The 16,866-nt window shown below is 48.5% G+C and overlaps 1 protein-coding gene and 1 long non-coding RNA gene across 2 annotated transcripts; both read right to left on the bottom strand.

The window, feature by feature from the left end:
- Positions 1-655: 655 nt before the first annotated feature.
- LOC136477547 (uncharacterized) lies at positions 656-2,027 on the bottom strand. The gene is made up of 3 exons (XR_010764043.1): positions 1,820-2,027; positions 1,650-1,744; positions 656-1,081 (listed from the first exon to the last, which is right to left on the bottom strand). It is a non-coding gene; the product is annotated as an uncharacterized lncRNA (long non-coding RNA).
- Positions 2,028-6,542: 4,515 nt separating this feature from the next.
- LOC136474016 (pentatricopeptide repeat-containing protein At5g65560-like) lies at positions 6,543-10,565 on the bottom strand. The gene is made up of 2 exons (XM_066471636.1): positions 6,955-10,565; positions 6,543-6,842 (listed from the first exon to the last, which is right to left on the bottom strand). Exon 1 carries the CDS (start codon positions 10,429-10,431, stop codon positions 7,969-7,971), a length of 2,463 nt encoding a protein of 820 aa, XP_066327733.1. The 5' UTR covers positions 10,432-10,565; the 3' UTR covers positions 6,543-6,842; positions 6,955-7,968.
- Positions 10,566-16,866: the final 6,301 nt, after the last annotated feature.

Consider the following 16,866-nt stretch of genomic DNA (forward strand, 5'->3'; position numbering starts at 1 on the left):
TTGACAAATAGAAACCGAAAACGAAAGTAGACACAATGAAAAAGAAATAACTGAAACATAAAACTGAAATTGAAATTGACTACCAGAAAATTAAATTGAAAATAGAAAATAAAAGTAAAGTAGACAAAATGAAAAAAAAACTGAAATTGATAAGCAATAAATAAAACTCAAATTGACAAATAGAAACTAAAAAGAAAGAAGACAAAATAAACAAAATAATACAAAATAACACCGAAAGTAAAATTACCCGGACAAAAACTAAAATTGACTAAAAAATGAAATTGACGAATACACGATGAAAACTAAAGTAGGCACAACGAAAAAAGAAACAAAGAAAACTAAAACTGAAAGTACAATAAACCAGAACCGAAAGAAACAACAAATAATGAAAACTGAAATTGACAAATAAGTTGCTACACGCTGAATACATGAGTTGCTACACGTTTGCTAGTATATATAATTTGTTGAAAGGTTAATATATAGGTTGCTACACGTTTAATACATAAATAGCTATTACATATATAACATAAGTTGCCAGTACATACAAACTATTTTGAAACATATGCACCATAGTCTTATTTCATAAATCTCATCACAAGTGGCTCAGTAGTACGAACCAGTGAAAAAAAATGAAACTGAAATTACCAGTGACTAGTGATCATGCATAATTATTAAAATAATACTTAAAACCAACAACGTCGATCACAACTATGTCAAATAGTTTAGCATGAAGATGACTATAGCCCAGTCCGAATAGCACAAAGACAATAACCAGGCACTCCAAGTGTTGGTGCTGTACTGCAACTCATAACTAGCTAACACATTCATATCTTGGAGCAGAACAGATGCTAGCTGACCGGAAAAGGAACAGGAAGCATGCAGTCGTGACAAGCTACTGCTAGGACAGAGAAGTGCCAAACTACTCACCAACTTGCTTGTTGCTCTGAATCGCACCAACAATGCAAACCTGAAACTGAATTGGGCTGCTGTTGTTGTACTGCAGCTAGCCACCAACCTGCTGCTATGCTGCTTACCTGAGACAGAGGAGATGGACACGAGCTGCTGCTGCAATGCACAGAACCTGCGACAAACGAAACAAGTCAGCCAAGTTGCTAACTGAAAACTGAATTAGCAAATGCTTACTGCTGCTGAATCGCTGGAGGCAGAGAGAGCAAAAGCCAAGGTACTGCAGACCAGTTGCTATTTCTGAAAACCAACGTTCTACGAACAACAAAGTAGGCAACCTGAGTGACTCCAAAAAATGTAAAACCCATCAAAACGAGTTTGATTGAACTGAGATTTTGAACAAAGGCTCACGCTATCACAAGCAATCCATCCCAACGAAAACACTCCAAAAAAGGTTGAGTCTTTAACACGAATTTCAGGAAAATCGACAATACCTAGAAAAAGGGGGATTTTGAAATACTCAAATTCGTGGTGCTCGAGTGAGATATTTGTTAGGGAATCACCCTAGCCTTGTTCACAGATTTCCTAGCATCAATTTGTCCTAAGAAATTTCATCCATACGCAGTCAAATCCGAAGACCCCCCCCCCCCCCCCCCCCCCCCCCCCCCAAAAAAAAAAAAAAAAAAAAAAAAAAACTAGCTCCGAAAATCACAGAAAAAGTGGATGGAGGAAGAAGGAGCTACTACTGAGCTGGACGGCTGAAGGAGCCGCGGACGACAATTGAAGCACCTCCTCCGTCGTCGTCCGCCGCAACCGGTGAAGGAGCCGCGGATGGCACCTGCAGGAGACCAAACACGTCGGGGCAGATGCAGAAGAAGCAGGGATTTGGATGCGGGGCGGAGAGAGGGAAGACCTTCGTCGAAAATCGGAGTAGTTCCTCCGTCGTTGCCCCGCTGCAACCTGCCCCAACCACCGCTCGCCGGCTCGGCTCCGACAGCAACGCGGATTCGTCGCCCCCAGGCTGCGCTGTCGGAACGAAAGGGGAAGGAGCGTTGGGTGCTCGCTCGGGAAGGGAAGGCCGGGCGTTGGATGGGTGGAGGGGGGGTCTGCTGGGCCGGCCCGTCGCGGCCTGGTGTCGCGCGCTCTAGTCGGAGCGCGACCGGTCGCCTGATAGACTTTGAGATTATGGAGGCCTTGCGTTGGGATCTCTCCGATCCGCACATGGACCACTAGGGCCCATATGTCTAGTCTTCAGAATTTCTCTGTTTATTTTAATTTAGATGTGTGATAACCTGATAGAACGTACCCGTGCTAATATGTGTGGCCCATATGTTTTAGCAGTACTGTACCTTTTATTTTTTTTGCGTAATTTAGCAGTACTGTACTCCCTTTGTCCACGAAATAATATAATTATGGTAACCGTGCCAAGTCAATTTAGTTTAAGTTTGACCAAATTTTATAGTAAATAATTGTTACGGCGCCGTAGCTTGCTACGGAGGAAGTAGGGAGGCGAGCTCAGGGCCTGGTGACCTGGCGGTGAGTGGGCGCCGTGCTCGGCGCGGGACAGAGAGACGACTGGGGCTGGGGGCCAGGGGAGATTAGATCTCAAACCCAGGCTAATCCATTTATTAGGGAATGTGTGTGCTATATAAGCAGCTTACAAACGTAACAAACTTTCCTAAATTCACTCCTTGCCAACAACTCAAAGGGAACAAAGCAAATCTACTTGATCAACTAACTGAACCGACTGACCCGGCTCCAGGAGCTGTGGTGACCGCGTCCTGGGCGCTGTGCCGCTCGGCAATCTTCCTTGGTGATCAGCTCTAGCCACTGGTGCGATCCCGACGGTGGTACTATTTTCCCACCATAACATCTCTCCCCCCTTCGGGAACAGCTCGTCCTCGAGCTGAAACGAGGGGTGGGCAGCGCGGAACGCGTCGACCGGCTCCCATGTTGCCTCTGATGCAGGCATGCCAGCCCACTGCACCAAGATGTGCCAGGCTCCACGACGTAGGCTGGAACGGAGGACGCGCTCGGGCTGTTGCAGAGAGCGTCCATGCTGTAGTGGAGGTAGCGTCGGAGTAGTTGCTGGAAGAGTGCCGATGAAGGGCTTGAGGACGCCGACGTGGAAGACGTCGTGGATCCGGGCGTTCTCCGACAGTTGTAGACGATAGGCCACTGGCCCGATACGTTCCAACACCTAAAAAGGGCCGGCGTATTTGGGGCCAAGCTTCTTGCGGGCGGCCGGAAACAGGGACTGGGTCGTGCGGTTGAGCAGACGAAGCCAGACCCAATCCCCAACGGCGAACTCCACAGCACGGTGATTAGCATCGTAATGCTTGCGTGCATATTGCTGCGCCTGCAGGAGACGTTCATAGACTTCGGTGAGGAACGCGTCGCGTCGCGTGAGCAGATCATCGATGGCTTCGGTGTGAGCAAAGCCCTGCTCATACGGTAGCAGGGATGGAGGGGGCCTACCGTAGACAACCTGGAACGGCGTTGTGCGCAGGGCGGAGTGAAATGAGGAGTTGTAGCAGAACTCCGCCCAGGGCAACCAGTCAAGCCAGTCGCGAGGACGGTCGCCCGTGATGCAGTGGAGGTACATGGCGATCACTTTGTTCACCGCTTCGGACTGGTTGTCGGTCTGAGGATGGAAGGCAGAGCTCATGCGCAGCTGTACCCTAGAAAGCCGGAACAAGTCTCGCCACACACGACCTGTGAAGACAGGGTCGCGGTCGGTGACGATCGACTCCGGAAAGCCGTGGAGCTGGACGATATCGGCGAAAAACGCGCGAGCGACGGAGGCTGCCGTGTATGGGTGTCCCAACGGAATGAAGTGCGCGTACTTGGAGAACCTGTCAATCACGGTGAGCAGCACACTCTTACCATGTACCTTCGGGAGTGCCTCGATGAAATCCATCGAGATGTCGGCCCACACCCGCGACGGCACTGGCAATGGCTGGAGAAGGCCGGTCGGGTGCAGCGCCTCAGTCTTGTTGCGTTGGCAGGTGTAGCAGGCCCGTACGTAGTCGTGGACGACCCAACGATCATGTTCGACGGAGAAATCAGCACGGAGGCACTGGAGGGTCTTTTGAATGCCCTCGTGCCCCACCGTGTGGGCGAGCTGGAGGATGTCGGGCAGCAACGGAGACGCCTCGGGCATGAACACACGTCCCTGGTGGAGAATGAGACCATCGCGGACACGCCACGCCTCGCCGCGATCGCCGGTGGCAGCGGCGTCCCTCAGTGCGCTGAGTTCAGGGGACGCCGTGATCTCTTAGCGCAGCTCATCGAAGAGGTGGAAGGATGGGCTGGAGAGCGTCGCGAGCGATGCGGATCCCAGACCGCGGGCTGCACCCTCCAGGCTGGGAGCAGCGCCTTCCTGGTAGGCCATAGCGTCGCCATCACGATGGGACAGAGCGTCGGCGACCGTGTTCAGTCGGCCCGGTCGGTATTCCACCCTAAAATCAAAGCCAAACAATTTGCTAATCCAGTGGTGCTGGGGTATCGTGGAGAGGCGCTGGTCAAGCATGAACTTGAGCGCGTAATGATCTGTGCGCACGATGAATGCGCGCCCCCACAAGTATGGCCGCTAGTGGTGCACTGCCTGAACCAGGCCAATGAGCTCCCGCTCGTCGGCGGCGACTTTCATGTGCCGCGCCACAAAGGGCCGGCTGAAGAACGCCAGCGGCCCTTCTCCCTGGTGCAAGACGGCGCCAAAGCCAGACCCTGATGCATCGCAGTCCACGATGAAGTCCTTGGCGAAATCTGGGAGCTGAAGGACCGGTGTAGTGGACAGGGCGACCTTCAGCGCCGCGAAGGCCGTGGTGGCCTCCTCTGTCCACCGGAACCCGTCCTTCTTGAGCAGCAACGTCAGCGGGGCGACGATGGCGCCAAAGTCCTTGATAAAACGCCGGTAGTATCCGGCGAGACCGAGGAAGCCACGCAGTCCACGCGCAGAACGCCGCAGCGGCCAGGCGGTGATAGCTTCCACCTTGGTGCTGTCCATGGCCACGTCATCGGACGAAATAACGTGGCCCAAGTACTGGACCGACGAGGCTGCAAACGCGCACTTGGAACGCTTGACGTGGAGGTGGTGCGCGCGTAGGATGTCGAGGACGGCGCGGAGATGTTGGAGGACGTCGAGGACGGCGCGGAGGTGGTACGCGCGCTAGGACGTCGAGGACGGCGGTGGAGGGCGGGATGGGCGGGCTAGGTGCCGAGGACGACATGGTCTCTGATACCAGGTTGTTACGGCGCCGTAGCTTGCTACGGAGGAAGTAGGGAGGCGAGCTCACTGGCCGGGGCCTGGTGACCCGGCGGCGAGTGGGCGCCGTGCTCAGCGCGGGACATAGAGACGACTGGGGGCTGGGGGCCCAAGGGAGATTAGATCTCAAACCCAGGCTAATCCATTCATTAGGGAATGTGTGTGCTATATAAGCAGCTTACAAACGTAACAAACTTTCCTTAAATTCACTCCTTGCCAACAACTCAAAGGGAACAAAGCAAATCTACTTGATCAACTAACTGAACCGACTGACCCGGCTCCCGGAGCCGTGGTGACTGCGTCCTGGGCGCTGTGCCGCTCGGCAAGCTTCCTTGGTGATCAGCCCTAGCCACTGGTGCGATCCCGACGGTGGTACTGTTTTCCCACCATAACAATAATATTAGCATTTATGTCTTCAAATAAATTTATTATAAAACATATTCTATAACTAATCTAATGATACTTATTTTGTCTTATGAGTGTTAGTATCTTTTCATATAATTTTAGTCAAAGTTTAAACTATTTGGCTCTTGGAAGACGAAGGTAGTACTTGATAGTACAACTTACAGTTCTACGGAGTAGATGCGTTTTTATTTTATTTTTATGAGGGGTAGTAGATGCGTTTCCTAGCTAGAGGGAGAATACGTGTCTTCTCTGAAATCATAAAACTCAGCTAGCAGAATCGGCCTGTTCGCTGGTTGGTTTCTGGGCTGGTTTGGACTGGCTGGTGCTGGTTTATTATGAGAAAAAAACACTATTGGCTGACTGGTTTGGGCTGGTTGAAACCAACAAGCAAACGTGCTGAATGTTAGAAGTTCCGACTTAACACCCAAAGTGTCGACCAAGACTGGAACTTTGGAGTCCACTTGGCTTGTCACTATACAAGGCATGTCTGAGCAATTCTAGCTCAAACGAAATACTACTACTACTACATGTTTTGGATGAGGTTTCTGAGCTTTTCGATTGAACACTACAATCAGATACACGAGCAAGTAGATTAGGCAACTATGATCAAAACTTCAATGGGTTCAATAACAGTCAAATCAAAGAGGGAGGATATAAGTGTTGTTTCCCTAAATTCAGATTCAGGAAGAATCCTACGTCTCTGTTGAGAGGACTCGTGAATATATCAGGTCTCTTTCGGCTCTAGACCCCACCAAGGAACCATAAAGGTCAGTCAGGCTAGCTCTTTATTTCTTCCGTCGTGGAGGTGAAATTCACTGATGGCCACTTCCACTCTTCCAGCATATAGACTTATTATAATAGGAAATCCGGTCATAAATATTAACCAAAAAGCAACAAGTGTACACATGGTTGCAATATATAAGATCAGCCATTTACTCTTACACCCATTATATGCCTCAAACCAAATGACCAGTTAGTATTTATTTTCCTTCTCTCACAAATTATGTACCCAGTTGCACAAATCATCCTACATGCCGAAGAAAATAGTAAGAATGTTTGCCCCACAAAACTGTACAAGCCGAAGATGGCTCATTGGCTCTCTTGTTATCCTGACGCTCTACACAAAACTGATAGCCTTTCTTTATATAAAAAAGCACAGCTACAAACTCTGTGCAATGCACGTGTCCATCTACAATTCGCTCCGACTGAGTGTATGATGCGCAGATAGCAAGCCCCTCACAATTTTTTTTCTTCTAAATTGAACCTGCAAAATGGTTCAATTAACACATGGTACTTCGATAAGGGATGTTCTGAAACCATAAAGATCCTCTCCCAATGTCTTTTTTTTTTGACAAAATTTCTTAGGAAGTGAAAACCTGATGTGTGCTTGTGGCTCCAGCAGAGGTCAACTCTTTCTCGAGTTGTCGGAATGCATAAATAAGCAATCAGAAGTCCCATGTTTAGCTTCTCAGGTCAGTCCGCAGCACCATTCTACAGAACTCCAACGATGCACAGTTCTAGAAAAAATAAACATAATTCCAGATTGATGATTGTTATTCCATAGACAAATAGATTCTTCACAGTTTATATCCAAAACAAAGTTAATAGCTAAGTTTATTGAACTATAGCTTTGACTAAAAAAATTGTACCATAGAGACAAAAAGAGTACAAGGAGTGGTCTGGAAAGCTCATGAAACATGTGTCAAGCAGTTGTGTTGTTATTTTTAAGAAATGTCAGAATTCATGCACCATTACTGGACTATTTCTCCATGGTCCTGGACCTTTACTTTCATATTGCTTAGTCAACATATATTAAAGGTTACTTGCGGTCATATGTGGAACAAAACGAATTTGATATCATATATCTACTTCAAAAGCTTTCAGCAGGGCATTATATCACAATGAGACATCACAACGCTGCAACATAAAGACACTGGCGGAGCTACGTGGAGGGCCCATCCTGGGCGATGGCCCCCCTTGCTACGTGCAATTTGTAGAAATTCTGTCCACGTGATCACTGGCTAGTAGTAAAAGTCTGCACTCCCTATTTTCTTCATTGCCACACATGTTTGTCTTCCGAGGTGCTCATAGCTGGTAGCTAGTCTTCTATTACTCTTTGATTCATTTCTCAAGCGCTCGCTGCTTCTTTGCCACTGACTTGTGAAATGGCCCCCGCTTGCTTTGGAGGCAAGCTCCGCCACTGCATAAAGAGTCAAATAATTACCTTTGAGGGCATGAACACAGTGTGACTGTGCATCCAATAATCCATGATCTATGCGATTCTGGCGTGTGTTGCTTGACACAGGCTGTGCTTGAAAAACAAGCACCTGATGAGCACAGATTGACTGATGGAGAGTTTGCTGTGAGCTATGGATGTTTTAGTTGACAACCTATTCCCTGGTGGACAATTCCTCTGTCAGCATTGCATACGTTTCATCACTTGGTTTGCATTTCATCTGTTCTAATATGGATATCATGTCATGGCACATATCTGGATGACCCTTTCTTACCAAGCCATCAATTATAACTTTCCATACAATTTCATCGGTATTGTACTCTTTCCATCTTGAACCTCTGAATATTTCTTTAGCCCTATCTGCTTGTCCTTCAGCAGTAAGCCCAGAAAGCAGATGCTGATAAGATATTAAGTTTGGTAAAAAACCATGTCCAATCATGGAGCAAAGCAATGCCCAAGCATCAGGATACATCCTCAATTTGCAAAAGCAATTAACAAGAACAGTGCATATATCTTCATTCAGAGGTAGATTATCTTCTTTCATACGAGAAACCAAGGAAGTCACCTCATCCAATCTTCTATCTTCAGAAAACCCCTCAAGGATGGCCAAATAAGCTCTTGCACTACAAGGAACGCTGTTCTTCTTCATAAGCTCAAATAATTCAAAGACATCAGCAAGCTCTATAGTCTTCCACACAGAAGTTGTTTTCAATGGTACGTGTTCTGCTAGCCTCCTCTGTAAAAGATGTCTAAGCAAGATAAAAAAGGTAAAATGATTTGGCATTGAAGCAACACCTGTCATGTGCTTCAAGATTGTGACGGCATGATCTGTCTGCCCAATACTTGTATGGCCATCAATCAAAGTGTTATATGCCATTGCATCTACAATGATCCCACCCTTTTTCATCTCCATCACAACATTTTCTGCTTCATCAAGCCTGCCTTCATTGCAGTATGCACGCACAGAAGTAGTATAAGTGACAACATCAGGACTGCACCCCAGTGACACCATTTGCCCCCAAATTCTTGTGGCTAATCCATAGTTCCTCTCCTTGAAAAGTCTGTCAATTACAATTGTATAATTAACCGTCGAAGGCTTGACATCCTTTTGTAGCATCTCATCTAGAAAGGATAATCCTTCTCGTGATCCCTTCGTCTTGCATAGATTTTCAATGAATGGACTATATGTATAGGTATCGGGTGCACAACCTGCTGAAACCATCTTTTCCAAAAACGTGCAAGCAACATTGAATTTACCACCCTTGCATGACCCATTTATCACCGTATTGAATGTCACAGAATTAGGTCTTATGCCTCTATATTCTAGGCCATCAAAAAGAGAGCAAGCTTCATCAACTTTCCCAGTCTTACACAGAGCATCAATCAACACATTGTAAGTGTACTGATCAGCAGCTAAACCATTTCCTTCCATCAAACGGAGTAATCTGAAAGCACTCTCTATATGCCCATCAATGCATTGGCCTCGAATCAACAAATTGTATGTCACAACATCTGGCTCTACTCCACATTCTCTCATCTGGTCCAACAAAGCCATTGCTTTGTACACTTTCCCAACATTGCAGAAACCTTGCACCATTGCATTGTATGTCCAGACATTTGGTTCACACCCTTTCAACTTCATGGATTCAAACATCCTCACTGCATCACTCATCCTCCCCTCCCTGCAGTAGGCATTCACGACAGCAGTGCATGTTACAACACAAGGCACCAATCCATTGTCGAACATCTCATTCAGCATTTTCTCAGCCTCTTCAGCCTTCAGCTCCCTGCACCATAAATCGACCAGTGCTGCATAAGCACGAGTGGTTGGCCTCCATCCCAGCTCCTTCATCTTCTGCAGCATACATAGACCCTCCTCCCCTCTCCGGGCATCACACAGCCCCTTTACCAAGGCTGCGTGTGTGTACATGTCTGGTTGCCCCATCTCCCTGAACAACTCCAGGGCCTCATCAATCCTCCCTGCCTCACAAAATCCTTCGATCAGAGCAGCGTAAGCAACCACATCTTGTGAAAACCCTCTCAACGGCATTTTGTCGAACAAGTCTTGGGCCACTTCCAGCTGCTGCGTGCGGCAGTGACCCAATATCAGGGAGTTGAACGTGAACGCGTCCGGGCGCCAACCGGAGCGGACCATGAGGCTGAGGTACCGTTGGGCGTGGCGGAGATCGGCGCGGCGGCAGAGGGCACGGATGAGTGCATTGTAGGTAGCACCCGTAGGTGCAGGTGGGGCGTGGTGGTACATGTGGGCGAATAGCCGGAGCATCAGCGGCGTCAGCGCGTAGCGGGAGAAGTGGGTGAGGAGGGAGCGGAAGGGGCGGTCGAAGAGTGGACGGAGCGGCGGCGGGGAGAGGGCGTGGAGGCGGAGCACGACCGGGAGTGAGATGTCGAGGAGGTGGCGGGACGGCGCGGCGGCGCGGGCGACTGCGGCCGCGAGGCGGAGCGGGAGCGGGACGAGGAGTGTGCGGGGTAGGGACGGCGCGAGGAGGGCAGGGAGTTGCGGGAGCGAGGGGTGGAAGCGCCAGTCCGGCGAGGAGAGCACCGCGGAGAGATGCGCGATGAGCGCGGCGGGGGACGGCGAGGGCGGAGAGGACGCCATGGGTGGAGGCGTTGCGGGGAATGCCGGAGGTGGATGAGCTGGTGGCGGTGGCGGTGGCGGTGACGACCAGGGGTCCGTTTGCACGTCAGGAACTAGTGACGGGACCGCGGCACGGTGCCGGCGCCATTGCTGGGATCTCGTGTGCAAATTGCCAAGGGCACACGGAATATTTAATTTTTTTGCCATTACAACCAAGGGCACCTCTTCAAACTTAAAATTGTCCTCGCATATTTGCCATAGGAGAGAGAATGTTTGCTACAATCTTACCATTTTCACTGACATGGCACACCAACTCGACCTGACAGCATAGACCAGCCATGCGAAATGACATTTTTGCCCCTCATCTATTTCTTCTTCCTTTGTCCCTTCCTCGCTCGAGCTTCGGCCATGGCCGACAATGGGGTCCATGGCGGCGGCGAACGGGACGTAGGGGAAATTAGGGGCGAGGCAGCCAGGGACACGGCCTGAAGGTCCACGTCCATGCTCGACGCGACGACGAACATGGTGGCACCTACAGCACACGCAGGAGCACGACCTCCTCAGCGTCGGCGATGAACATGGTGGCCCCATGCCTCCTTGTGCTCGTGCTCCTCTGCTTCGTCGTCGGTGGAGGTTCGCACATACCCGGCCATAGACAAGTCATGCCGTGTCTCTCCATGCATGGCCGGCGACAGCCTCTGCCAGCACTAGTGAGCCAGCTCCCCATCCCTCCCGCCTCTGCCAGCTTCCCCTGCCGAGAGCAATAGACTAGCGGCCGGGGCCCGAGCAGGCCTCACTAGCGTCGCCTTCACAGCATGTGCTGCCACACAACGACAACACAAAGCACACGAGGAGGCAGGCCACGGCCTAGGTGCACGGCGGCGACGGCCAGCCATGACTGGCCCCACACAGTGTGGTCACGACAGCTACATGCTCCGACGGTGCGTTGAGCACTGAGACCAGCGAGCAGAGGCACTCAAGCCGACTAGCTCCTAGTCACGCCCGTGGGTGTCATCGTGTGGCCGAACGCAGTGTTGTGGCCACACATGGCAGGCTATGTGCTCCGACGAGGAGGAGTCGAGGAGGCACGCAGGCTAGGATTAGCATCTTCCCCATTGCCAGCCATGGTCGGAGCTCAAGCGAGGAAGAGATAGAGGAAGAAGAAATAGACGAGGGCAACAAGGTCATTTTGCCTCAAACAGACACGTTGACATGCCTATGTGTCCTACCACGTATGCAAAAATGGCTCAAAGTTATGAAATCTTCTCTCCAGTGGTAAATACATAGGGACAATATTAAGAGTGACAATTGAAGCGGTGCCATTAGTTATAATGGCAAAAAGTTAAATTTCCTAGGGTTGCGATTGCGCCAAAGGGTTTGCCTCTTACGCAAATGGACACATTTGTGAATTCGGGCTTGCTATTGTGCTCGAGGGTTGGCCTCTTATGCAAATGGACATATTTTGTCATGGGGGGTTGTCGCCAACTCACCACCGCGAGGCCCCTAGGAGCGCACGTAGCAACTCCTCTTCAGGATCAAGTTGAGTGGCACATGATAGTCCAATTAGCAAACCGACACTTACTAATGAATAGTACTTGGTTGTTATATAAATGATTAAGAATAAGGAAATCTTTACATCAGTTCCATAGTTTGGTCCAACCAATGGACAAGCATCGGACTACCCTTCTAGGGTTGATCTCTCAGGATCACTCAACCAATACTTCGAAGTTAACTCGTAGCATGATCGGAATGCCCACTCCAAGTGCTACCATACAGCGGTGGTTAGAATCAGTGGCTCTGCCCAATCCATCACATACCTGCAAACAACTTAATGGCAACGTCATGAGTATATTTCATACTCGTAGGACTTAATTCCAACACATATATATTTGGTGGATGCAAACGGATAATTTATTAGGCATTTGTATATTTGCAGAAAAGCAATGGCATTCATTAAGAGTATGGTATGCTCATGATTCATCTTAAGGTATTATCACTAAGAGATATGTTATTCAAAAGAGTGATTAACACATATACACCACATTATCATCGCGTTCCATCAGTTATGCTACCATGGGTATAGAAAGTGGGAGCAATCGAATGATTCCGTCCTGAGGGACTTTAGGCTTTCAAACTCTGTAGAGGTGTACAACTGTACCCACACGAAGAAATGGGACTAACCTCCATACATCGGGCCCAGTAGTAAGGGTTTTTTTATGTTCTCCAATCTTTTCCTAATCCGGATCGAGTGTCTGACTGAAAGGTTCAGGCTAGTGCTCGGTCAATGTCTCAGACATTCCCGACCGACACCACCCTCTTGCCAGTTTTATGGATAAACCGATCGCAATTAGTTACTTGGCTTGTCGACCCCATCTAGCAACATGTGGTCTGTACGGGTGGTTACTTGGACTCACGTATCCCAATAAACGGTTCTTAACTGCTCCATGAGCTATATTGTTTGAGATCCCACACTCACAATGACCTACCCCTCGCATGAGTGAAGTTACCAAGATGGTGTCCAAGTTCATAGCTTTTAGTGAAGTGAATCCTATCTAGATTAAGAAAGTAGATCAAGTTGTACCCTCATTGCTTTTAGTGATTAATTATCCCAGTGTAGCATCCTACACGCGCAAGAATGAGTTCCCTTCTCATACTTGACTTCTACCATTGCTAGGTAACTAAACAATAAGCAATTAAGCGTTTCCATTTCCATTGTTTAGATGAAAGGCTTCTACTAGATTAGTGAGTGACTCTAAGTGTAGAGTGAACAAGATTATTAACCAAACTACATGTAATGCATAACTCATAATGAAACTACATAGGTATCCAAAATAGGGTTTATAGTAGTGGGGTGCCTGCCTGGTAACACTGCGAGTCGATGAACCACAAAATACAGTGATGGCAACTATCAGGGGCCATCCAACTAGTCCATAGAACCCAACAATTAGTTCAGGATACAAACAGGTATGGACTAATAAAACAACTAATGTCTGTCCTGGTTCTACCGCGTGCAGGACTAATTACATCAGAAAAGTAATTCGAGATTGTCACTACTACACAGATTGACAACATAATTATTCAAGCTGACAATCAAATACCAACAGTTAACATTTCACATGTCAGTAGCAAGCTACTGACAGAGTATCACCACAACAAACCATCACATGAGTCCACACAATGGACCACAAATGTTCACTGCATCAAGCCACAGGACTTGAAGACTGAGAGTTAATTATCCAGGAGAGCTTAAGTGCATGACTTGCTCACAGAGCCTATTGTACTCCTCCTATTGCCGTTTCTTGAATTCCTCAAACTCCCTTTCAGACTCTTCTATCTTCCTCTTTAGTTCATCCACTAGTTCGATGAGGGCATTGGTACTTTCCTATTCACCAGCAAGTTGCTCCCAAAGTGTCATCTCTGCCGATGTCTCTGCTCTAGGTGGAGCTTCCTAGGATACCAGCATTCTTCAAAAAAGGTTTTTCCTGCTTGCCTGGGAGGGGGGCTTGCCCTTGGAAAGGCAGAGGACCTTGGAAACAACATCAGTACTAGTCGTTGGTTGCTTGCCCATCAGCAACAGGTTCTGCTTGGATAGCTTCCATAGTCTCGGGGACCAATACTAGGGTACCCGAAGAGGAGGAGCTAATGACCATCAACATTGATTTATCCGAGCAGTCCAGAGCGCTGACTACAACTCCACCCAACCCCAAGGCCGTAGGCTCCGCCTCGCCCAACCCTTGGTTTGTGCTCTGCCTCGCCCGATCTCTAGGGATGGGCTCCACCTCGCCTGACCCCGAGGTCATGGGCTCTGCCTCGCCCGACCCTTGGGTTTGTGCTCTGCCTCGCCCAACCTCTAGGGGCGGGCTCTGCCTCGCCTGACCCCGAAGCTATGGGCTCTGCCTTGTCTACCCCGAGGCCATGGGCTCTGCCTCACCTGACCCTAGGGTTTGTGCTCCGCCTCACCTGACCTCTAGGGGTGGGCTCCGCCTCGCCCGACCCCGAGGTCGCGGGCTCCTGCCTCGCCCTGACCCTTGAGTTTGTGCTTCGCCTTGCTCGACGGGGACCGATACCACCGCCAACCACTTTGTAAGGAAAATGGACCCTTGGCCCATTTACTTTGGATTTTGGTGTTTGATAATCAACACAACCAAATTGGACTAATGAATTTGCAAGTGATTGTTTTGTAGTTCAATAGGATGCAAGACGTGACTTGGACGAAGGCAACGTGATGATCTGATGATCAACACCATAAGCAAGACCTTAGAAGCACAAGAGAAGACCCAAGATATCAAGCAAAGTCCAAGCATGAAGATAGGAACCAAGCTGTACGTAAGATCACGAAGAAATGAGCTCATAGTAGTGACCGGACGCTGGACCGGATGCTGGTAGCACAGTGATCGGACGCTCCGATCAATTGGCTCGGCAACAGGCGTGACCGAACGCTGGACCAGATGCTGGTGGTAGATCGACCAGATGTAGGATAGTAGAGTTCAATCGAGAACAGAGAGGTTCCAGAGCAGCAAAACTATGACCAGACACGTCCGGTGGCATGTGATCGAACGCTGGCAGTGTCCGATTAGTTGTTCGTGGCTCCAATGATCGGGATGACCAGATGCGTCCGGTCAGGACGTGTTCAGCGTCCAGTCAGTAGCAGAAAAGCAGGATTTCGTCCCCAATGGCTACTTTCTCAGTGGGGCTTATAAATAGACCCCCAACCGACCATTTGAGCGGTGTGGAGCTAAGGAAACATACCAAGGGTGTTGATACACCATTTAGTGATCTCCACTTGCATAGTGCTTAGTGTTTTATTAGGTGATTAGCGTAGGTGCTTTGCGAAGTGCTTAGGTTGATTAGACCACCGCTTATGCGCTTGCTCTAGATTTAGGCCTAGTGTTTAGTGAGGTTTGCATACCTCTTACTGTCACTGAACCGACCAATTTATAAGAGCACAAGTACAAAAACAATCGCCGGAACGATCAAATTCTCGAACTTGAGCCCATATAAACCCGGTAGTCAACCGAAATCTCGAAGGATTTCAAACCAACTTGCATACAACCAAGATTACAGTAATCCAACATAACATATCGTACGTTACAACATTTCACAGATGTTCACAAATAGATTACACCATCACAGAGTCATCGTTATTACAAAACGAGTCTTGTAAAACATGCGGAAGCAAATAGTTTAACTCACACACCGAGTTCAAATACACATACTGGTTCGCTGATCACAGACCACAAAAGCATTCAGATAAAGAGAAAGGAGATCATGCCCATGATCTAGTCCTCATCACCCGCCGGGTGAAGACAATACTTGCAGAATCCCTGATATAGGAGGTCATCTGCAACAAGAGGGAATAAACCCTGAGTACGGGAATGTACTCAGCTAGACTTACCCATCGAAAACCAAACACATGACACCAAGGATTATGCATAGCTTAAAGTAGTGGAGATGGCTGACATTTTCTCTTTGCCAGAAAAGCATAAGTAATAATGATCAACTCTAACCTGAACTAGCAGTAACTTTTTAGCCATTAACCTGTCATCTATATTAGCACCTGTACTAAGCAATCACTTTATTAGGGTGCAAACATTAATAACCATATCAGGTATTCATTGTGGCAACCTTATCATCATCCATTTAACCATATCGTTAAATTAATTGAATCTACGTTGCCGCTGCTCAGTCAAGTTCTCACTATCCGGGAGAGACGGCGATTCGAATCGATTCCTATCCAGCTGGAGGGGTATTCCTAAACACAAACCCTGCTTCCCCCGTCAGGGTCGCAACAAGTCACCTTTGGTATAATTCAGGAGTCGCGGGTCCGAACAGATCGGCATCTCAGAGAACCACTCTGCCAAGGTTGTTCGGGACTCTAACCCACCTTGGACTTAGGCCAATGGCTCTCCACACATCCTTACTACCTCCAGAGTGCCGCCACTGCTCGCGGTTCCTGGCCTGAATCGAGCTACTAGGCTTCGCGGTCGGAACGACTTATCCGGCCAGCTAAGTGTTAGGCTGCGTTCAACATGACATGAGGACGTACAGCGTATCGGTCCTTAAACGACTCAGACGGAGTCACTATGTTCAAAACCTACACAAGACCCACCCGGTCTTAATTCATTATTTACATGGTTCTTTCCACGATAGCAAATATAGCCAACCGTGATCCACCTCATCCTAAAGCTCGCATGTGACAGGAAATCACCTGACTTCTACCGCACTAAGCATGGCTAAGCATTTAACCCGTCCTGGACTTAAATGGGATTCCAGTGCGATATCTGGACAAGGAAGGATATATAATGCAGCAATTGGTTCCAACCAATTCCTATACTTAATGCATCATCAATAATAAAAGATACTCAATGTATTTGTGAAAACATAGGAGGCTTAATATGCTCCGGGGCTTGCCTTTCAGGAACGAGGAAGCTGGTGGTCAGGGCACTCGGGCAATTC

This window comes from Miscanthus floridulus, chromosome 8 (genome assembly GCF_019320115.1).
Source record: "Miscanthus floridulus cultivar M001 chromosome 8, ASM1932011v1, whole genome shotgun sequence".
In the NCBI taxonomy this organism is placed as follows: Eukaryota; Viridiplantae; Streptophyta; class Magnoliopsida; order Poales; family Poaceae; genus Miscanthus; species Miscanthus floridulus.